Source organism: Gadus macrocephalus, chromosome 9 (genome assembly GCF_031168955.1).
Source record: "Gadus macrocephalus chromosome 9, ASM3116895v1".
Taxonomy (NCBI): domain Eukaryota; kingdom Metazoa; phylum Chordata; class Actinopteri; order Gadiformes; family Gadidae; genus Gadus; species Gadus macrocephalus.
Window position 1 is genome coordinate 22,968,651 of NC_082390.1, and position 19,752 is coordinate 22,988,402.

The following is a 19,752-nucleotide window of genomic DNA, read 5'->3' on the forward strand; positions in this document are numbered from 1 at the left end:
GCTTCGTGTTTGTGTGATAGACGTGGGGAGGAGAAAAAGGAATAGGGAGAGTGAGATAGAGAGAAGGAGAGTGAGAGGAATAGGGAGAGAAGAGAGAGAGAGAGAGAGAGAGAGAGAGAGAGAGAGAGAGAGAGAGAGAGAGAGAGAGAGAGAGAGAGAGAGAGCAGCTGCCTTTCAACACCCAGTGTGGTCGGAGACATACACAGCAATTGAGGCATGTGTAGTTTATTGCAAAATCACAATGAGCATATCACTCTCACACACACACACACACACACACACACACACACACACACACACACACCACACACACACACACACACACACACACACACACACACACACACACACACACACACACACACACACATACACCACAGTCTATTTATGCTAAGGGTCATGAGCGACTGCTCTGAGTTAAAGTACTGAAGTGACCTTTCTTGAGATTCTTCAACCCCCTACAACCTTCAACCCGACCACCTCCCTCCCCCCCCCCCCTCTTCCTCCCTCTCTCCCCCCTTCCTCCCTTTTTCTCTTAAAGAAAAAGGATTACAATAAGGGTATTGTTAATGCAGCAATAAGCATTATTGTGAAAAATGTAACCATACACACACACACACACACACACACACACACACACACACACACACACACACACACACACACACACACACACACACACACACACACACACACACACACACACACACACACACACACACACACACACACACACACACACACACACACACACACACACACACAAACACACAGACATACATGCACACAAACACACCGACATAAATACACACAAATTGAGAAACACACACACACACGTACACACACAAAGTCACACACGAGAGCCAAGCATTGCCTTGCTGGAAGCGAGTCAGTACCCAGGCCAAATCAGCCGAGCTGCGAGTAGCGGATCAAGCCAGGCCTCATCTGGGACTCTTGGTTCATGCGAGTTTACCCGCACTGCTGGCCGGGAGGGGGGCCAGACCAGACCGGACCGGGCCAGGCCAGGCTGCACCATGCTGGCTCTGGGCGGGGGTCTGTCATTAGGTTGGCTCAATGTGAGCTAACAGCAGGTTGGCTAACAGCAGGTTGGCTCACGGCGGCGTGATGCGAGCTGCTCAGCTGAAGGCTGGCGGGGGGCCACTGGGGAGAGGGGAGGCAGGGGCCCCAGGGGAGAGGGGAGGAAGGGTGCTGGACCGTCTCACAACCTCCTTAACCCCGGCTGCACTGCGACCGCGGGGAGAGAGAGACAGAAGAAAGGGGGTGAGCTCCCATCCGCCTCTCCTCGAACGCCCCTCATCCTCTCCACGCTTGTCCATATGATTCGTCTGGTGACGTAAACGTTTTGCTGCTCTTCACGCTCATTCCTCTCCCTCCCGACCCGCTGGCCGTCTCTCCTCTCCGCTGCACGGTGCGGCGTCTAGGGACGGCGTTCCAGAAGGCCCCGGTCCCCGCAGCCACCCCCCCTAAGCCCCTTGTGACCTCACAACAGAGCGCCCGGGGGCGTCCACCGCAGCATTCTCAGACCGGCAGGAATCTGTCTCACTGCGCTTCACCCATTACCATGGATTGTGTTACCGTCGCAAACACAGACACGCACACAGACACACACACAAGCACACGCACAAGCTCATACAGCACATACCAGGGCACTACCACCGCACCACATCGAGGTTCTTGTCCCCGCAGGAACAAACAAACAGCCGGCCCACGGCAACGAGAGGGCCTTAGCACGTCAGGGTGAGGGGAAAGAGGAGACGCTGGACGTATTGACAGGTCCCGCCTGGTCCCGCATAGTCAGGGGGATCGCCTTGCTCTTGGGGAAATTAATTTGGCCATTCTCTGGGCCCCATTGTCCTCCGGGTCTCTCTCTCTCTATCACTGTCTTGCTGTGTCCCCGGATCCCCTCCTCAGCAGACACACCAGGGGAAGCTGTTTTCCTTAGCAGCTCTACCAGGGTCCGGCGAGGGGGCTTGGCCCTGGATCAGTCTGTTATTAACTTGGCAAAAACTGCAGCTGCTACCTACCTCTGTTTGTGTGTGTGTGTGTGTGTGTGTGTGTGTGTGTGTGTGTGTGTGTGTGTGTGTGTGTGTGTGTGTGTGTGTGTGTGTGTGTGTGTGTGTGTGTGTGTGTCCAGGTGGCTAGGTACCAGTGGATAAGTGTTATGACAGTGGAAATCATTTGTGTATCTCTTCCCTCTCTATCTCCCCCTCTCTCTAGCGCTCCCTGTATCTCTCCCCCACCTCCTCTTTCCCTCTCTTTAGATCTCTCTTTCTCTCCATCTCCACTCCCAATCACACATACAACCAGAAACCTCCTCCTCTTCCTCCTCATCATCCTCATCAGTCTTAGATGGTTCGAGATGCAGACGTGTCAGGGACCACCCAGCTGTGTTGATTACAGATCAGCTGTTGTAAACCCCCCCCCCCACCCGATAGACCTAGCGAACCAAGACACCATGCAGCCAAACTCACACACACTGGATGTACGCACACACACACACATGTGGACACACACACACAACCACGCACTGGCTATTGTATACAGACAATGGCGCGTGTTTAATGATCTTTATGTATCTCCCTGTTCGTCATTGATCCTCATGATAAGGTCAAGAAGGAGAGGGGAGAGAAGACACAGAGGAAGGAGATGTAGATGAAGGGGCTCCCATATACAACATGGCCGCTTCGAAACGCACACAGAGAAGCAGAGATTTCCTTTGTGATTTTGTGTTTTGTTGTGATTGAAGTGCTAAGAAGCTTTGGGAGCTCTGGGCCGGTGCTAGAAACATGTTGATAAATACAGAGGACAAATGTTTATATGCAAAGTCTCTCAAATGTGGTGCCAAGCCACATAGCTTGTTGGTGAATCACAGCAGACTCCATCAATACTCTCCTCCATAACAACTGCAGTCCTGCATTAGAAACCATCTCTCCCAAATAATATTTAGATAACGCACACATTTTAGAGCCTCCGCACCACGGATATAATCTATAAGTGTTCATGTGACTTTTGATTTGATGTAAAATGTACATATATATATATATATGTATATTTATATATGTATATATAATGTACAGTTTATAACCAATATGGATATATACATAACACAAGTATATTGATTACATTAACAAAGTAATCTTTTATTTCTAGAACGGTTTTCAAGGTATTGTTCTTCGACCAAAAATGACACTTTCCATTTCTTTGTTTGTGAATTGAGAATGGTGTGCAGAAGTAAGCCTCCACGTGCTGAACCTTCAGAGACTGACCTGAGATGATGCACATCTGGGGAAAACAACACCAGCCTTTTTGTGGTATTATTGAAACAAGACGTTTCCAAACAGTAATGGTCCGAGAGTCCATTTTGAAGCTCAGCCCTCCTGGTCTCCTCTCTGAGCACCGTCCACCTCCTCCAATTGTTGCTCCTGGCCCCGCGCCAGCCGCTCTGTGGATACTTCTCAGCACTGTATCAGTGTGTGTGTGTGTGTGAGTGTGTGTGGTTGTGTGTGTGTGTGTGTGTGTGTGTGTGTGTGTGTGTGTGTGTGTGTGTGTGTGTCTGTAATAGTGGGGCCACATTAGGGTACATTAAAAGCATGTGTGTGTGTGTGTGTGTGTGTGTGTGTGTGTGTGTGTGTGTGTGTGTGTGCGTGTGTGTGTAGGTGTGTGTGTGTGTGTGTGTAGTGCTAAGAGTATGCCTGGACAAGCACAATCAACCATGAGCTTAAGCAGTGTGTGTGTGTGTGTGTGTGTGTGTGTGTGTGCGTGTGCGTGTGCGTGCGTGCGTGCGTGCGTGCGTGCGTGCGTGCGTGCGTGCGTGCGTGCGTGCGTGCGTGTGTGTGTGTGTGCGCGCGTAACCATCTACTGTATGCACCCACACATAAAAAACATTTTCCGCTTTTCCAAGAATTGTCTTTGAGCACACACACGCAAACGCACACACCAGCACACACACACACACACGCGCACACACACACACACACACACACACACACACACACACACACACACACACACACACACACACACACACACACACAGCCTTAAAGGGGTGACAGAGTGCACTGGCTGAGCTCAGATAAACCAATGGCAACCTGGGAAGGAAAGAATGTGCATGGCTCCAATCCAAGAGAGGCCGTCAAAGGCTCCGTGGGTAGCCTGTTGTCTCACTGTGTGTGTCAGTGTGTGAGTCTGAGTACAGTGGGGGAGTGTGTGTGTGCAACTGTGTCTGTGGGCTGGGGGCTGTGGCAAGGTGGAGGAGTCTTAAGCGGGACAGCCTACGGGAACCTCCGCAGATGTAGGTGGTGAGCTTTATGAGGGACTGTATCTCCTGATGTCTGCTCTCCCATCACTGAGCTTAATGAGGGACTGACTGTATCTCCTGATGCCTGCTCTCCCCATCACTGAGTTTAATGAGGGACTGTATCTCCTCATGTCTGCTCTCCCCATCACTGAGCTTAATGAGGGACTGTATCTCCTGATGCCTGCTCTCCCCATCACTGAGCTTAATGAGGGACTGTATCTCCTCAAGTCTGCTCTCCCCATCACTGAGCTTAATGAGGGACTGTATCTCCTCAAGTCTGCTCTCCCCATCACTGAGCATAATGAGGGACTGATTGTATCTCCTGATGCCTGCTCTCCCCATCACTGAGTTTAATGAGGGACCGTATCTCCTCATGTCTGCTCTCCCCATCACTGAGCTTAATGAGGGACTGTATCTATGATGCCTGCTCTCCCCATCACTGAGCTTAATGAAGGACTGTATCTCCTCAAGTCTGCTCTCCCCATCACTGAGCTTAATGAGGGACTGTATCTCCTCATGTCTGCTCTCCCCATCACTGAGCTTAATGAGGGACTGTTTCTCCTGATGCCTGCTCTCCCCATCACTGAGCTTAATGAGGGACTGTATCTCCTCATGTCTGCTCTCCCCATCACTGAGCTTAATGAGGGACTGTTTCTCCTGATGCCTGCTCTCCCCATCACTGAGCTTAATGAGGGACTGTATCTCCTCATGTCTGCTCTCCCCATCACTGAGCTTAATGAGGGACTGTATCTCCTGATGCCTGCTCTCCCCATCACTGAGCTTAATGAGGGACTGTATCTCCTCAAGTCTGCTCTCCCCATCACTGAGCTTAATGAGGGACTGTATCTCCTCAAGTCTGCTCTCCCCATCACTGAGCATAATGAGGGACTGATTGTATCTCCTGATGCCTGCTCTCCCCATCACTGAGTTTAATGAGGGACCGTATCTCCTCATGTCTGCTCTCCCCATCATTGAGCTTAATGAGGGACTGTATCTCCTGATGCCTGCTCTCCCCATCACTGAGCTTAATGAAAGACTGTATCTCCTCAAGTCTGCTCTCCCCATCACTGAGCTTAATGAGGGACTGTATCTCCTCATGTCTGCTCTCCCCATCACTGAGCTTAATGAGGGACTGTTTCTCCTGATGCCTGCTCTCCCCATCACTGAGCTTAATGAGGGACTGTATCTCCTCATGTCTGCTCTCCCCATCACTGAGCTTAATGAGGGACTGTATCTCCTGATGCCTGCTCTCCCCATCACTGGGCTTAATGAGGGACCGTATCTCCTCATGTCTGCTCTCCCCATCACTGAGCTTATGAGGGACTGTATCTACTTATGTCGGTTGTGTTCTCCGTCACAGGGAGACCGGGATCAGGGTCCATGTGGTTCCCTTGTTCCCTTCATTTAGTTGTTCGATCACTGTTTGATGTTTCTTCTCCGCTGAGAGAAATGACTTGCGTTGAACCGGTTTCGGCACTAGATGTCGGCACGCCTGGGTGAATCGAATCTGTTGCCCAGTCCAACGCGTTACCTTCAATAAGAACCCAGTAGTAGCATGTTACTTGCTACAGTGTCTTCAAGACCAGTAAGTGTGTATGTGTGGGTGAGAGTCTTTAAGAAGGTGTGCATATGGTGGATGGGAGATGGTTCGGAGGGTTGTGTAATCATACAGACCTTTACCCTAGCTAACGGCTAGCTGGAGAGTGTCTCCGTACGCAGAATAGTAGGGAACTTTGTCTGCTGGAGGTTCCCCATAGATGTGGATGCGAACCTCTAGAGGAGTGAAGACGGGGTGTGTGTGTGTGTGTGTTTGTGAGAGCTCCTAGTGCCAAACCAACATAAATACTGCTGGTAATAGCCATTATTTATGTGCTGTATGCAGATGCAACAGGCAGGCTCACACCCAGGGGACTTGACCGGGCAACATTATCCATGAGGCTGGATCAATACAGCACCATCTTATACCACCCACTTCCTGATTCCTGGATGTGGGGTATGATTGTAATTGTAAATGGTGAATGGACGGTCTCTGGATCAATATAGATGCCCTTAATTCCACCCAGTCAGAAACTTAATAGCACTATCAACCTAGCCAGAGGGTGCTGGGAGTTGTAACCGCAAACCTTACCAGCTAACCACCACAATCCAGGATTTATACCTTACTTCCTGTTTGGCCCCTATATGGAACCAGGCGATACATCGTGTCACCAACCGTACAGAAAATAAGTTTAGAGATTTGAAATTGTGGAAAATCTAATCAGGAGCAAATATGTTTGTATGAGAGAGGGGCTATTGATCCAAGAAACTCCCTGAATAAATCATTTTGTTTCCACATTCCCACACACAGAAGTTATGGAAAAGTAATCTGGTTGTTAAATCTTCGCTCTGGGCCAACGGCTGGGTTTTCCGTCCTCCGTCAAAGGACAATCTTTGAGGTCATATGCCAGGCCTGCTAACTGTATCTTGAGTAGTTTCTGGGCAAAAGATACTTTTACAAGAATTATAATAATGTGAAGTATTCAGATAAGCAGTTCCAGTGGCTCCCTGCTCGGAGTAGAGAGGAGGAAAAGCAGGGACACAAACAAACCACGCGTTGGTGTGAGGACTCCATTCGCAGATCTTTATAAATCCTTTAAGTACCATGAATGCACTTACATACCATGAGTCGTGAGCTATCGCCAATAACACGATCATAAATAATTATAATTTTTATTAACGTTTCCCAAGGGGAATCTTTTATCCCTCAGTATAAATTACAATAAACTGGTATTTTATAAAACTAATTCAGGATTATTATTACAAAAATAAACATAAAAATAACGAGTAAGCTGGACATCCTCACAAAGCAGAAACAATTCGTCCAGAACCAGGAGCATTCGGTTCCTCCGGGTTCTCAGCTCACTGGACCTAAGCGTTCACGCACAAACCTTCAGCGTTCAGCAGTTCTTCTTCCTCTGACAGAGTCACAGGCGTGTGTGTGTGGTGTTCTGAGCCTCGCTGTCACCACCATGCAGGGAGGGAGAACCTTACATTATAGAAATGTTGTATAGCTGTATCTATTCCTCTATGGGCGAGGACAAAGACAACCAGGAAACCAGTGAAAACTCGAACTAGAAAACCTAAAACCTATAAGGCTGAGTATGTGAGTGATCCAGGGCGGTGTTATATGAGTAGGCTGTGGTATTGGGAGAGACTGCGGCAGGAAGTCAGACATGAAAAGACCCCCCCCTCCCCACCACGGACACGCTGCATGATGTCATCAACGTGCTTCTCGCGGACTAAAGTAGCAGAAACAGGGTCACGTTTGCACTTTACTTATGCAGGGGGGATGAACAGATGAGGGAGGAGGAGAGAGAGAGAGAGGGAGCGGAAGGATGGCGAGAGGGAGAGAGGAGGGGGAACAGAGAATAGGGAGAGAGAGAGTCAGAACGACAGAGAGGGGAACCAGGAGAGAGAGGAGGGGGAACAGATGGAAAGAAAGAGGGAAAGAAAGATCAGGGGACGAGAGTGAACGGCTGTTTAAAATATTCAACCTCCCTTCCATTAGGCGGGCGTACGGAGAAGGGAACATGACCCGGGACGCTGCATCTCACCAGAGTACTCTCCTTTGCCTCAAATCCAGCTCGCCGTTTTCTCAATGATTTCATTTGATTTGGCCCCCACCCCCTCCACACCCCTTCCTGTGCCCTTACAGACAGACCCTCAAAGATGACTACACTTCCCCCCCGCCCCCTTTTCACCCCCATTTTGATTAGTAGGAAGTTCACCGTGCAGCCTCTCAGTATCTCCCCTACTTCGCTCTTTCTGCTCTCCCTCCCTGCCCCCTCTGTGCATGCATTTGTGCATGAGACTGTGTGTGTCTGGCGTGTTGGGGGGGGGGGTCAGACGCCATCGACCTCATGAAGAACCTAAGAACACAGGCCAGGGCGGCCTGACCGTGAGTCTGCTTTGGGGCGCAGGGGAGACCGTGGTGTCAGTCCCGTTGTTCTGCAGGGGGGGGGGGGGGCTCCGTTCCAGACAACCGGCCAGCAACATCAATATTGACCTTCCCCTTAGTGTTGGAGAGACAGGCTGGCGACGCCCACCGCCAGAAGAGGACAGGCCCGGGACGGGGGAACACTTACTGTAGCCCCCAGGACCCCCACATCTCTGTCTGGGATACTGTAAGGCGAACACTAGAGGCATGCGGTCCTCCTGCTGGAGCTGGGTAACTTAAAGGGCTGGGGGGGAGGGGGGGGGGATAAAAGGCTAAAGTAAACAGGCCAGAGGTTTTGGAAAAGACTGTTTATTTAGAAGTTCTCATGCTAACAGTACTTAGTGTTGACTAAGCAATTCACAGCTTCCACACACTAACACACACACACACACACACACACACACACACACACACACACACTGAGCTGCTCAGCCGCTCACAGTTGTGGGGAGAGGTGAAGGGGCTGCTGAGGACACAACCCTGAAGCATTGTGAGAGCAACATGAAGTGGGGGGGGGGGGGGGGGGAAATATGAAAATAAGACATGCGAGGAGGTGGTCCAGAAAGAAAAGACCTGAGGATGAAGTAAGCTAGAGGAGAGGTAGAAGGACAGAGTGAGGAGGGGAGGAGAGAAGGAAGCAGGTCATCCGAGGAGAGAGCGGTTCTGAACCAGATGGACCCGGGCCTCTTCACTCCTCTATGCGGTTCTGGCCCGCGCTACTGGACTTCAGCCTCACACACACAAAGTTTTTCATTTCAGCCTCTTACCAACAAAATGAGCTAATTAAATCAACTGAAACATCTCCAAGCCCACACACACACACACACACACACACACACACACACACACACACACACATCACAGGTACATCATGACGGTCTGAAAGAGACGCCCACACACACACACATCTTGGTCTCTGGGCCGCGGCTAGAGGCCAAACCATTCGGTGAGCCCTGCCCTGCGGGGGTCTCCCCGCTGCCGCTGCTTCTCGTCCTCCATGAACTGCTTCTGCATCTGCTCCATGGAGCCCTCTCCCTCCTCAGAGCTCTTCTCCACAAAGATGTCCGGGAACACAAACACCTGGTCCTGAGCCTGGAGGAGAGGAGAGGAGCGAGAGAGAGAGAGTCAGAGAGAGAGAGAGTCAGAGAGAGAGAGAGTCAGAGAGAGAGAGAGAGTCAGAGAGAGAGAGAAAGAGAGTCAGAGAGAGAGGGAGTCAGAGAGAGAGAGAGAGAGAAAAGAGAAAGAGAGAGAATCAGGTTAACCTAGTACAAAAGTAACAGAGCAGCTCCATCTAATATAAATATGTGCAGAACGTAAATACCACAGAAGAGTGTCCAGGGCTGTGCTTTATTCAATGTGGGCTTCAAGTTATACCAATTCACTCTCTCTCTCCACCTCACTCCCTCGCTCAAGATGTCATCTATTATTTAGACTCTTGCCATGTCTAATGCATAACTGGCTGCCATAGAGTACAGTATGTACTCTATGCGCACACACACACACACACACACACACACACACACACACACACACACACACACACCACACACACACACACACACACACACACACACACACACACACACACACACACACACACACACACACACAGGTCAACGGGGACACATGTACCAGTTGCATAATGCTGAATATAATGCAACTGGTGACTGAATATGTATATTTACACACATGATTACATACGTTGATATATTATGACGTCACACATGAGAGCAGAGGCTGCATTTTCAGGCAGCACACACCAGGTTCAGAGTTGTAATGACAAATAAGCTTTCACATTATTTATTTTTTTATAGTTTTACACCCAACAACCACCCTCCTCCCTTATGTGATGCGTGTCACAAACTAAAAACAAACACCACACTGAAACTTGGGATTCTGTCAATACACTTAACAATTTAGCCTGGACATATATAATGTAAAATCCGGCCCAGTTTGTAGCCGTAGAGAAGTGATGTCGACCAGCAGTGAATATCAGTTGAACTGTGCAAAAGTGACCTAAGAAGGCTCCAGAATCACTGCATTGCAATGTCGGTATGGCGAGAAATCAGTCATTAAGTAAGAGGACACACAGCCTCGTAATCTGTAATGCACTTTGGATCTCCAGGCTTGGGCCCATGATCTATCTACAGATGCCGTGGCATTCCCTCGTCCACAGAAGAGCCAGGGAGTCACCGTTACTGTGATTGGTTGGATCCCTTTTATTCTTTAAGCATGAATATGCTTACCTCAGCAATAGCTGCACACCGAGAGTTCTCCTTTTTAGGTTTGATCGAATGATCGAACCAGATCAAGGTTCAGAGCTAAAAGTCTTCCATTGGGAGTTCTAGAATGCAGCCTCTCAGTATCTCCCCTACTTCGCTCTTGCTGCTCTCCCTCCCTGCCCCCTCTGTGCATGCATCTGTGCATGAGACTGTGTGTGTCTGGCGTGTTGGAAAACAACTTCATTCTAATAGATGAGCTGTTGCCCAAACAGCTTTACAGTAGGGGTAGCCCAGTGCCGTTATCCATCGTTGGGTATTTTTCATACAAAAAAAATCTTTTTTAGTGTTGATATAACGTTATATTGTAGCAGATCATAGCAAGCTAGATCGCTTTCAAAGATCATTTTCCAAGATCGAGAAAATTGCATATATCCTAAATATGGTATGTAATGTATTACTGTGTTGAAAAGCTAAGTTTGAAGTAACACAGTTTGTGCAACAGGCTGACTTGTGAATTATGTAGAACGCATCCTGCATTGTAGTCATTGCCATATACATTGTCTTAAACTAAACCTTTAAACTCACCCATGTCACCCACAAAGAATGTTTATTGTGGTTTGGCTTCCCGGACGCTTATAGAATGACGCTACGTGTGGGTGGGTGGCTCCGTCTGGGCAGCACTTTATTTAATGTCTGCCTCCAAATAAGGGTTTGTCTGTGTCCTGGACACCTACAGTATACCTCGCGTATAAAATTTAAAGGATTCAAGAGGGTTCTTGCTTTCCGATATCCATCCCCAAAGTGGAAATATCCAATATGAATAATATCACTATTGCCATAATAGGGAGGCACTTGGCAAATTTGCTTCCAAAGGAACAGAAATCACCACAGCTGAAGAGGGCATTGTAAGTTTCTAAATGTCCAGTAACAAACTTGTCGCGTGTCTACAAAAACGCAATCGACGACTACTGCTGACGTAGCAGGGTCCTGAAGTGTTGTTCCATTTCACAGGAGAAGACCTCAACCACCACCCACTGCAACGCAGTTCGCATGGGCAAGGGGCACGCCAACCAGATAAGGGGTAAAAAAAAAGCAATTGGGCCCAAGTAAAAAACTTGAGCCCCAATCTCGGCTAGATCCTATCCTAGACACAATGTCCGCCCCCCCACCAGGAAGATCTATGGCCGCTGCCAATTGGATAAGTCAACTAACGAGAAGCATTGATAGGCGAGACGCGGGGCATCCAGGTAGGAGCCTCTCTTGGGTCTTCTGTGATGGATCTGTCAAACACACTGGGGGAATTGCCTGTGGCCCACTACCACCCGGAGTACAAACTTGCAAAGAACATGCATGCATGCAACTTACCAAGTCAGTTTGTCCAAGTTAACCTTGGCTTACAGACCACCTCATCTGCATCGCGTTTCAGATTCAAAATAGGGGAATAAAATAGTTAACATAATTTTGGCGATATGCAACACTAGACTCGCCTTAAGTAGGGTCATTTTGACCGCTAGTAAATATAAAAAAGTAAAAGGAAAGTAAAACTCTCAACCAATTTTCAGCATCACACTTTCATGACTTTTCCCAAATATGTCTTGTGTACAAATCAGGATTGATAGATATCTGAAAACAAGATAACAAGCAATTTCACGGCAATAAATGTGGTAAAATGATCCCTGCTGTAACTACAAAGTCGCATTTTAGGTGTAATGGTCCTTTCTGCTCAGTAGCTTACTGGCATAAATTGTTACTGTTCGGCGTACTCTACTATGTACTTCTCCTTTGCCTGGTCAATTGTGTGGCATTTTCCAACTTCAGAGCGGTTGTAAGGCGTTGCCATTTCTGTGCCAGATTCTACTTGGGCACTGTGTACCTTGTGATCAAGTACACAGAGTGTATTTGATCACCAAGGTGATCTTATTCGCCAGTGTGATTGAAGTGATGAGGTTATAGGTTGTGACATTTTGTGTCCTGTTCTCATCGTTTCATAAATAAGGAATTTGTATCAATATCCAAAAACGATCCAAGATCTGATTCACAATGGATCAGGTTTGTTAGCCATTCACTGTCTAAAGTGAAAGTGCGCTTTTGTAGGGAACTGTTGTTGGCCAACCGCTATTGAGAACGATATTCTCCCCAGGCACGTAGTTTGACAATTGTGAATAAATTGTTGAAAATTGCTCAGATATCTGGCAAATGTGTTTGTCTTGGCCATCTTTCCTCCTTTTTCCATTAAACTACACTGGCCTGGACCGCCTCATTTGAAAATGCTTGGTAGCTGAGCAGAGCTCGGATATGCATCTGCATTATTAAAGGGCTCCGTTACGTGGTACTGGGTTTTGTGCTGCTTCTGTGTATTGCTTTTATTTTGGCCTTGCTCCTGTATTGCAATGTCTCTTGTCACCTCCTTTAGGCGGAGCCTCTTGTGGTTACAGGTTGCCGACTGGCTCTCCTTGATTATAGGCGCCACCCCCACTCATATAAAGCCGGGTTGAATCACATTATGTGTTTCACTTACGTGAAACCCCCACTCACATGAGCCCCGAAGCCCCAGTCACCCCGAAGCCCCACTCACAGGGGCCCCGAAAGCACCAGTCACAGGGGCCCCGAAGCCCCAGTCATAAGGGTCCCAAAGCCCCAGTCACAGGGGCCCTGAAGCCCCAGTCACAGGGGCCCTGATGCCCCAGTCACAGGGGCCCCAAAGCCCTAGTTAAAGGGGCCCTGAAGCCCCTGAAGCCCCTGAAGGCCGAGAGAGAGTAGTCAAACCCCTTGGAAGCACAGAGAGAGCTGCAGGCTGCAGCCTCTCTGCCAAGGCCCCAAGCCTCTTTCTACCGCTCCCTGTACCGTCATCGAGGAACACAATCTGAACACAAACACCGGCCCCACTCTAGAGCCAGGCCAGGGTGGGTTTACAATAGGAGTCACATGAGGAGGAAGGAGCCAGAGGGAGGGGAGCGGGGTGTGTGTAGAGGAAGGAAGAGAAGAAAGTGAAAAGAGATGGCAGCCTACGATAGCAGGCGGAGGCTAGGAGACCACCAGGGTGTCCTGCTCCCCAAGTGCTGGAACCAGCAGGGAATCCACAGAGACCAGAGGATTTCTGAGTATCGTGACTCTGTAAATATTGCACAAACATTTTTTGGGTTTCATTTTAATATTTAGTGTTGTTTAAAGTTTGGTCTCCAGGATCGACATGTCCCCGTTATCTTTTAAATGAATGTGGCTGGACTTCCGGTTTGATCGATGACGGTGTAGGTCACAAACCGGGAGAGCTCTGTTGAAATCCTGCCTAAATTAGACTAATACAAGGTATTATTATCACTTCATCTTGTGCAAGCTTGTGTGGAGGTATACTAAACATGGGGAAACTGAAGAAGCAAAGCCAACCTGCAGACGAGCAGTCGCCTGGGAAGAACCATGACCGCGATCCGGATGCTAGCCAAGAGGACCTGCGTGCACCTAGCCCAAACGAACAGCATGTTACTGGCAATGCTGACCTTGGCCGACATGGAGAAACTTCTCAATTCAATGGAGGAACGCATTATAGCCAAACTTTCTGTCCAACTTTCTGCTGACAGAGCAATTATTGACCACCACGACCAGACCATCCAACATATTGAATCATCCCTTAATGATATGGAGGCCAGGCTGCAAACCCTTGAGTCAACCTGCACTGCCTTATCCAGAGAGAACGAGGCCCTAAAACTTAAGACGGATGATCTGGCAAATAGATTGAGGGGCAACAATATCCGTATAACCGGCTTACCTGAAAAAATTGAAGGCTCACAACCGACCACTTTCATGGAGGTATTCCTGACAGAACTCTTCGGCGCAGAAGCTTTTCCCTCTCCCCCAGCCGTGGACACAGAGTAGCCATCCCCCGCAAGAAACAGGACGACCCTCCGCGCCCGTTCATCGCTCGGATCCATCGTTATCAGAGCAAGGAGCGCATCATAAAGCTGGCTCGAGAGTCTGGGTCTCTCTCTTTCCGCGGTTCCGAGATACACATATACCCCGTCTACAGCGCAGAGGTGTCCAAGAAGAGAGCGACTTATTCCACAGTGAAGTCACAGCTGAGAGACGCCGGCTTTGGATATCAGACGTTTTTTCCTGCCAGACTCCAAGTCAGCGACAACAACGGTCAGAAACTCCTTTGTTTTTCTCCAGAAGAAGTCTCCACTTTCCTTCAGAAAAACCGACCAGTAATTTCGCCCACTCGCTCTTCTCAATGAAACTTTGACTTTGTCTGCGTAAATTCCAATCAGATGCGGGAACGGTCACCCTGTTATGGGTGAGCGCTGTGGTTATTTTTGTTTGTTTTTTCGTCCCACATGTTGTGTAATACTGTTGTCGGCTGTTTAGCCTCCTGTTGAATGGTGTTGCCTACATTATCTACCGAGATCTGTTGAGTTTCCTTAGTCATTTTGCTCTGATTTAGTTTATAATTGTAGCCTATTTTAAGCGTTATATTCTACATATAGTCCACGGTTGTTTGACACGTGTAACTCCAAGGATAGAATATAACTTACCTTTCATCGCAGCAGCGATTGTTTTTATAGATTTTTTGTTTTTTTGAGACACGGATATAAAATTTCTGCTGGCAATAGTTTACACCTGTTCCATTTGGTCTTACCAGACACGCAGTGTCTTTGCACCGTTACATCCTTAAACCTGTATTACTTTTTAGTTATTTTTTTTGTGAAAACAGAGTTAAAGTGTAAGTTAAAGGGATACTTCACCCATTTAGATCCGGCGTTCTATCATTATAAAATCGCTATTGTAATATAAATAAATATATAAATAAATATCAGTCTAAACCAGTCTCCCCTTGGCCCATTTTTTCTCATCAAATTTTCTCCCGAAATGACGTCAAATGACGCGTTTGATGTCATTTCAGGAGAAACCTCTTGTCCCGCTAGAAGGGCCGAGGACTACAACACACTTTTGGTGGCAAATGTTTTTCACCAATAAGGAATGAGAGGGGGCGGGAGCTCGCGTACTGAGGGGGAATGAGAGGGACGGGAGACCGACAAGTGGGCGGGGCAGCGAGCGCAATGCACTGTGTAGTTGGAGGTTTTCTTACTTTGAGCCAGAGAGACCATGAAAACACTGTTTCTGCCTTTTTTCAGGCTAGGATGAACCGATTTCAATTTTTTTTTCACATTTATAATACATTGAATTATTTAATTCATAAAACCTTCATATTCCCACCGGTGAAGTATCTCTTTAAGTGTTTGAGTTAAGTGTTCTCTAAGATGTTAGCTCAGAGCACTGTTCCTGGCCCCTGTCCCCTTTCAGATGCCTTTCTTCACCTTGTCATTAGAATTCTTATATTTTTTTATTGAGTATTGTATTTTTATTTTTATTACTCCTTCCTACTCCCTACCCTCTCCCAAGCTGCTACCGCTGTTGCTCAATTCACATGCCCTCATAATCTTGTAAGATACGACTTCTACAACTAGTTACACTCAAAATCGTCCTATTCACTTTGTTTCTTTTAATGCAAAGGGAATGAACACCTGGGTGAAAAGACAAAAGATAACATCCTACCTACAACAATTAAAGTCAGACATAGCCTTCTTACAGGAAACCCACCTCAAGAATGACCATGTCAACTATCTGGGTCGGCCAGGTGTTCCACTCACAGTTTAACGCTAAAGCCAGAGGGACAGCAATCCTCATACATAAGGACATCCCCTTTGAAGCTGAGGAGGTGATTGCCGATTAGAATGGGAGATTTGTCATTGTTGCAGGTCGACTATTCACCAGTCTTGTAATTTTGGTCAACGTCTATGCCCCAAACTCTGATGATGACGGGTGAGACTATTACAGACCACTTGGAAATTAACAACACCTTCAAACATTTCTACAGTAATTTATATAGCTCTGAGTGTGATGATAACTGTCCACAGTTCAATCCCTTTTTCAATAACCTTCACTTTCCTTCTATTCCATCTGAAAAAAATTCCTTACTGGGAGGTGCGATCTCCAATGCAGAGATTCGGAAAGCCATAAACCCTTTGAAATGTAACAAAACTCCTGGTCCGGATGGTTACTCCTCCGAATAAAAAAAAAAAATTGCACTCAAGTTATGCCCTCTGCTCCAGGCCATGTTTAATGAATCCCTGTCATCTGGACATCTCCCACCAACCCTACGACAAGCTGCAATAACACTCATACCAAAAGGGGGTAAAAATCCACTTCAGTGCTCCAACTACCGCCCAATTTCTCTGCTAAATGTAGATTACAAAATTCTATCAAAGGTTTTGGCAGCCAGACTGGAGACAGTTATCTCACAAATCATTGCGACAGACCAAACAGGCTTCATCCTAAATAGACACTCTAACTCAAATTTTAGAAGGCTTTTCAATATATGTTTATTCCCCTCTGTCCTACACCCCCGAAATGGTTACATCACTTGACGCTGAAAAAGCTTTTGACCGAGTTGAATGGGTATATTTATTTGCGGCCTTAAAAAATTCGGGTTTGAAGATTCCTCCTCCAGTAATTACTAATGGACAGCAATCAGAGCAATTCTCTCTTGGCAGAGGTACGCGTCAAGGCTGCGGTATGTCCCCTTTACTCTTCGCTATTGCCATTGAGCCTCTCGCCATAGCTCTCAGACAATCAGAGGATTTCCAGGGTATAGAATGTTGGGGCCGGACACACAAATTATCTCTATACGCGGATGACCTTCTTTTATATGTCTCGGATCCACTGAGTTCTGTTCCTTCCATTCTTAATATCCTAGCTCAATTCGGAAATCTCTCTGGCTATAAAATCAATTTCGAAAAAAGTGAGATGTTTCCTCTTAATCAGTCAGCCACTTCAATCCCTCCATCACATTTCCCATTTAGAATTGCCAACAAGGGCTTTAAATATCTTGGTGTAGAGATCACTCTGGCTTTTTTATCCCTCTTTACTAAAAATTTTAACATCTTGTTTGAAAAATGTAAAAAAGACTTTGCTAGATGGATAAACCTCCCCCTGTCCTTAGCTGGCAGAATTAACCTCGTTAAAATGCTTGTGTTACCAAAGTTTCTTTTCCTCTTTCAAAATATCCCCATCCTGATTAAAAAATCATTCTTTAGCTCTTTGGAGGGATGCATATCTTCGTTTATTTGGAACGGTAAACCCCCTAGAATTAAAAGAAGCGCCCTCCAAAGACCTAAAAAGCTTGCCGGACTAGCTCTACCTAATTTTATTTACGATTATTGGGCATGCAATATAAAGACAATGCTACACTGGATTGGGTGGGAGCGTCTCGGTGGGTGTGAGGCCTGGGTGCAAATGGAGTGTGCCTCTAGCTCATTCGATCTAGGTTCCATACTATGTGCTCAATCACCTCCTCCGCAGAGCCAATTTTGCGCTAACCCAGTGGTCTGTCACTCAACCAGAATCTGGTAACAATTTAGAAGACATTTTAATTTGCGGACATCATCTGTGAATTCTCCCATAAGGAATAATTATAACTTCCCACCTTCTCTGTCAGATTCTACATTTGGAACTTGGTTCTCATATGGAATCAAGTCCATTTTGAATCTATATGTGGAGGGTAAGTTCGGGTCTTTTGCCCAACTTTCTCAATTATATAATTTGCCAAAGTCCGACTTTTTTAGATTTCTCCAAATTAGACACTTTGTTCAGAAAAGTATTACCTCCTTTCCAGATTTCCCAGCAAGCAACACGGTTGATCATATCCTCTCATTATCCCCTTTGCGTAAAGGTCTTATTTCAGTTCTTTACAACTGCATATCCAATATTTCCCCTCACTCTTTGCAGGATGATAGGAGGAACTGGGAGAGCGATCTTGGGGAGAATTTTACAGATGATCATTGGAAGGCTGTTCTTGATTTAATACATGCATCTTCTCCTTGCGCCAGGCACAGTGTGTTACAACTCAAAATAGTTCTAAGAGCACACTTGACCAAGTCAAGACTGGTCTTGCCTACTGTTGACCCCTCATGTCCTCGCTGTAAAGGTCAACCAGCAGACTATATTCACATGTTCTGATCTTGCCCCAAACTTCACACATTCTGGGCCAGAATCTTTGGCGCCTACTCTAAAATGCTTCAAAGAGTCATCAGCCCCAACCCTGTATGTGCCTTATTTGGTTTTACCCCTGAAAATCGTTCCCTTATAGCATTCTCCTCCTTGATTGCCAGACGTCTCATCCTTCTCTCTTGGAAGGATCAGGCACCCCCCAGCTTCACTAGGTGGATAAGGGATATTATGCATTTCCTGAAGCTTGAAAAGATCAAATATACTCTTAAAGGCTCCTTGCAAAAACTGAGGACGGTTTGGGCCCCCTTTTTAGAATACTATGAGAGCTTGCAAATACCATTAAATAAAAATGACTAATGGGCTCTTATCAAAGGGAAGCGGTGCACCGCCCCCCCCCTGAACGTAACACAATATTGTGACACAGATTGACCACTGGTAAATACTATACTGCACCCCAGACATATTCAACCTGATGCTGGTTGTGTTGCTGAACCAAAGCGTATGTGTGTCCAGCAGGACATCGGCTGGCTGGCTGCATCAGTATCTTCTGCTGTTAAATAAAGACGCAGAGCAGCATGCAGACCATCTAGATACTCCCCAACCTCTGTCCTCCCTCCAGCTCATCCTATCTACAGCCTCATCCTCCCTTCATCAGACCTGCAAACTCCTCAGAGTAAAAAGGGGTGGGGGGGGGGGGGAAATCATCGGTGTTTTGAGATATACGGCTACTTGAATTCTGAGCTACCCTGGGCGGGATTTAGCTTGGATATTCATAACGTAGATTGTAGCACACAATACAATGGAAAGATTTCAAATGACAGACTTGGATGCAAAATGTAGCCCTTTAATATACTGATCAATCCTCATCCTCATCGTCATCCGCTTATCCGGGGTCGGGTCGCGGGGGGAGCAGCTCAAGCAGGGGGCCCCAGACTTCCCTTTCCCGGGCCACATTGACCAGCTCTGACGGGGGGATCCCGAGGCGTTCCCAGGCCAGTGTTGAGATATAATCTCTCCACCTAGTCCTGGGTCTTCCCCGAGGTCTCCTCCCCACTGGACGTGCCTGAAACACCTCCCAAGGAAGGCGCCCAGTGGGCATCCTTACCAGATGCCCGAACCACCTCAGCTGACTCCTTTCTAAGTAAAGGAGCAGCGGCTCTAATCTGAGTTCCTCACGGATGGCTGAGCTTCTCACCCTATCCCTAAGGGAGACGCCAGCCACCCTTCTGAGAAAA

General features: G+C 47.3%; 2 protein-coding genes across 2 annotated transcripts in view; one reads left to right on the forward strand and one right to left on the reverse strand.

The window, feature by feature from the left end:
- Positions 1 to 19,752, forward strand: part of LOC132464879 (uncharacterized) — a 152,471-nt gene that overhangs the window by 44,568 nt on the left and 88,151 nt on the right. The window lies entirely within an intron of this gene.
- mrpl23 (mitochondrial ribosomal protein L23) overlaps positions 8,588 to 19,752 on the reverse strand; it is an 87,189-nt gene continuing 76,024 nt past the window's right edge. Inside the window, exon 5 of the mRNA XM_060061528.1 lies at positions 8,588 to 9,386. Coding sequence (XP_059917511.1) covers positions 9,222 to 9,386 — 165 coding nt within the window. The 3' untranslated portion in view covers positions 8,588 to 9,221. The remainder of the gene's footprint in view (positions 9,387 to 19,752) is intronic.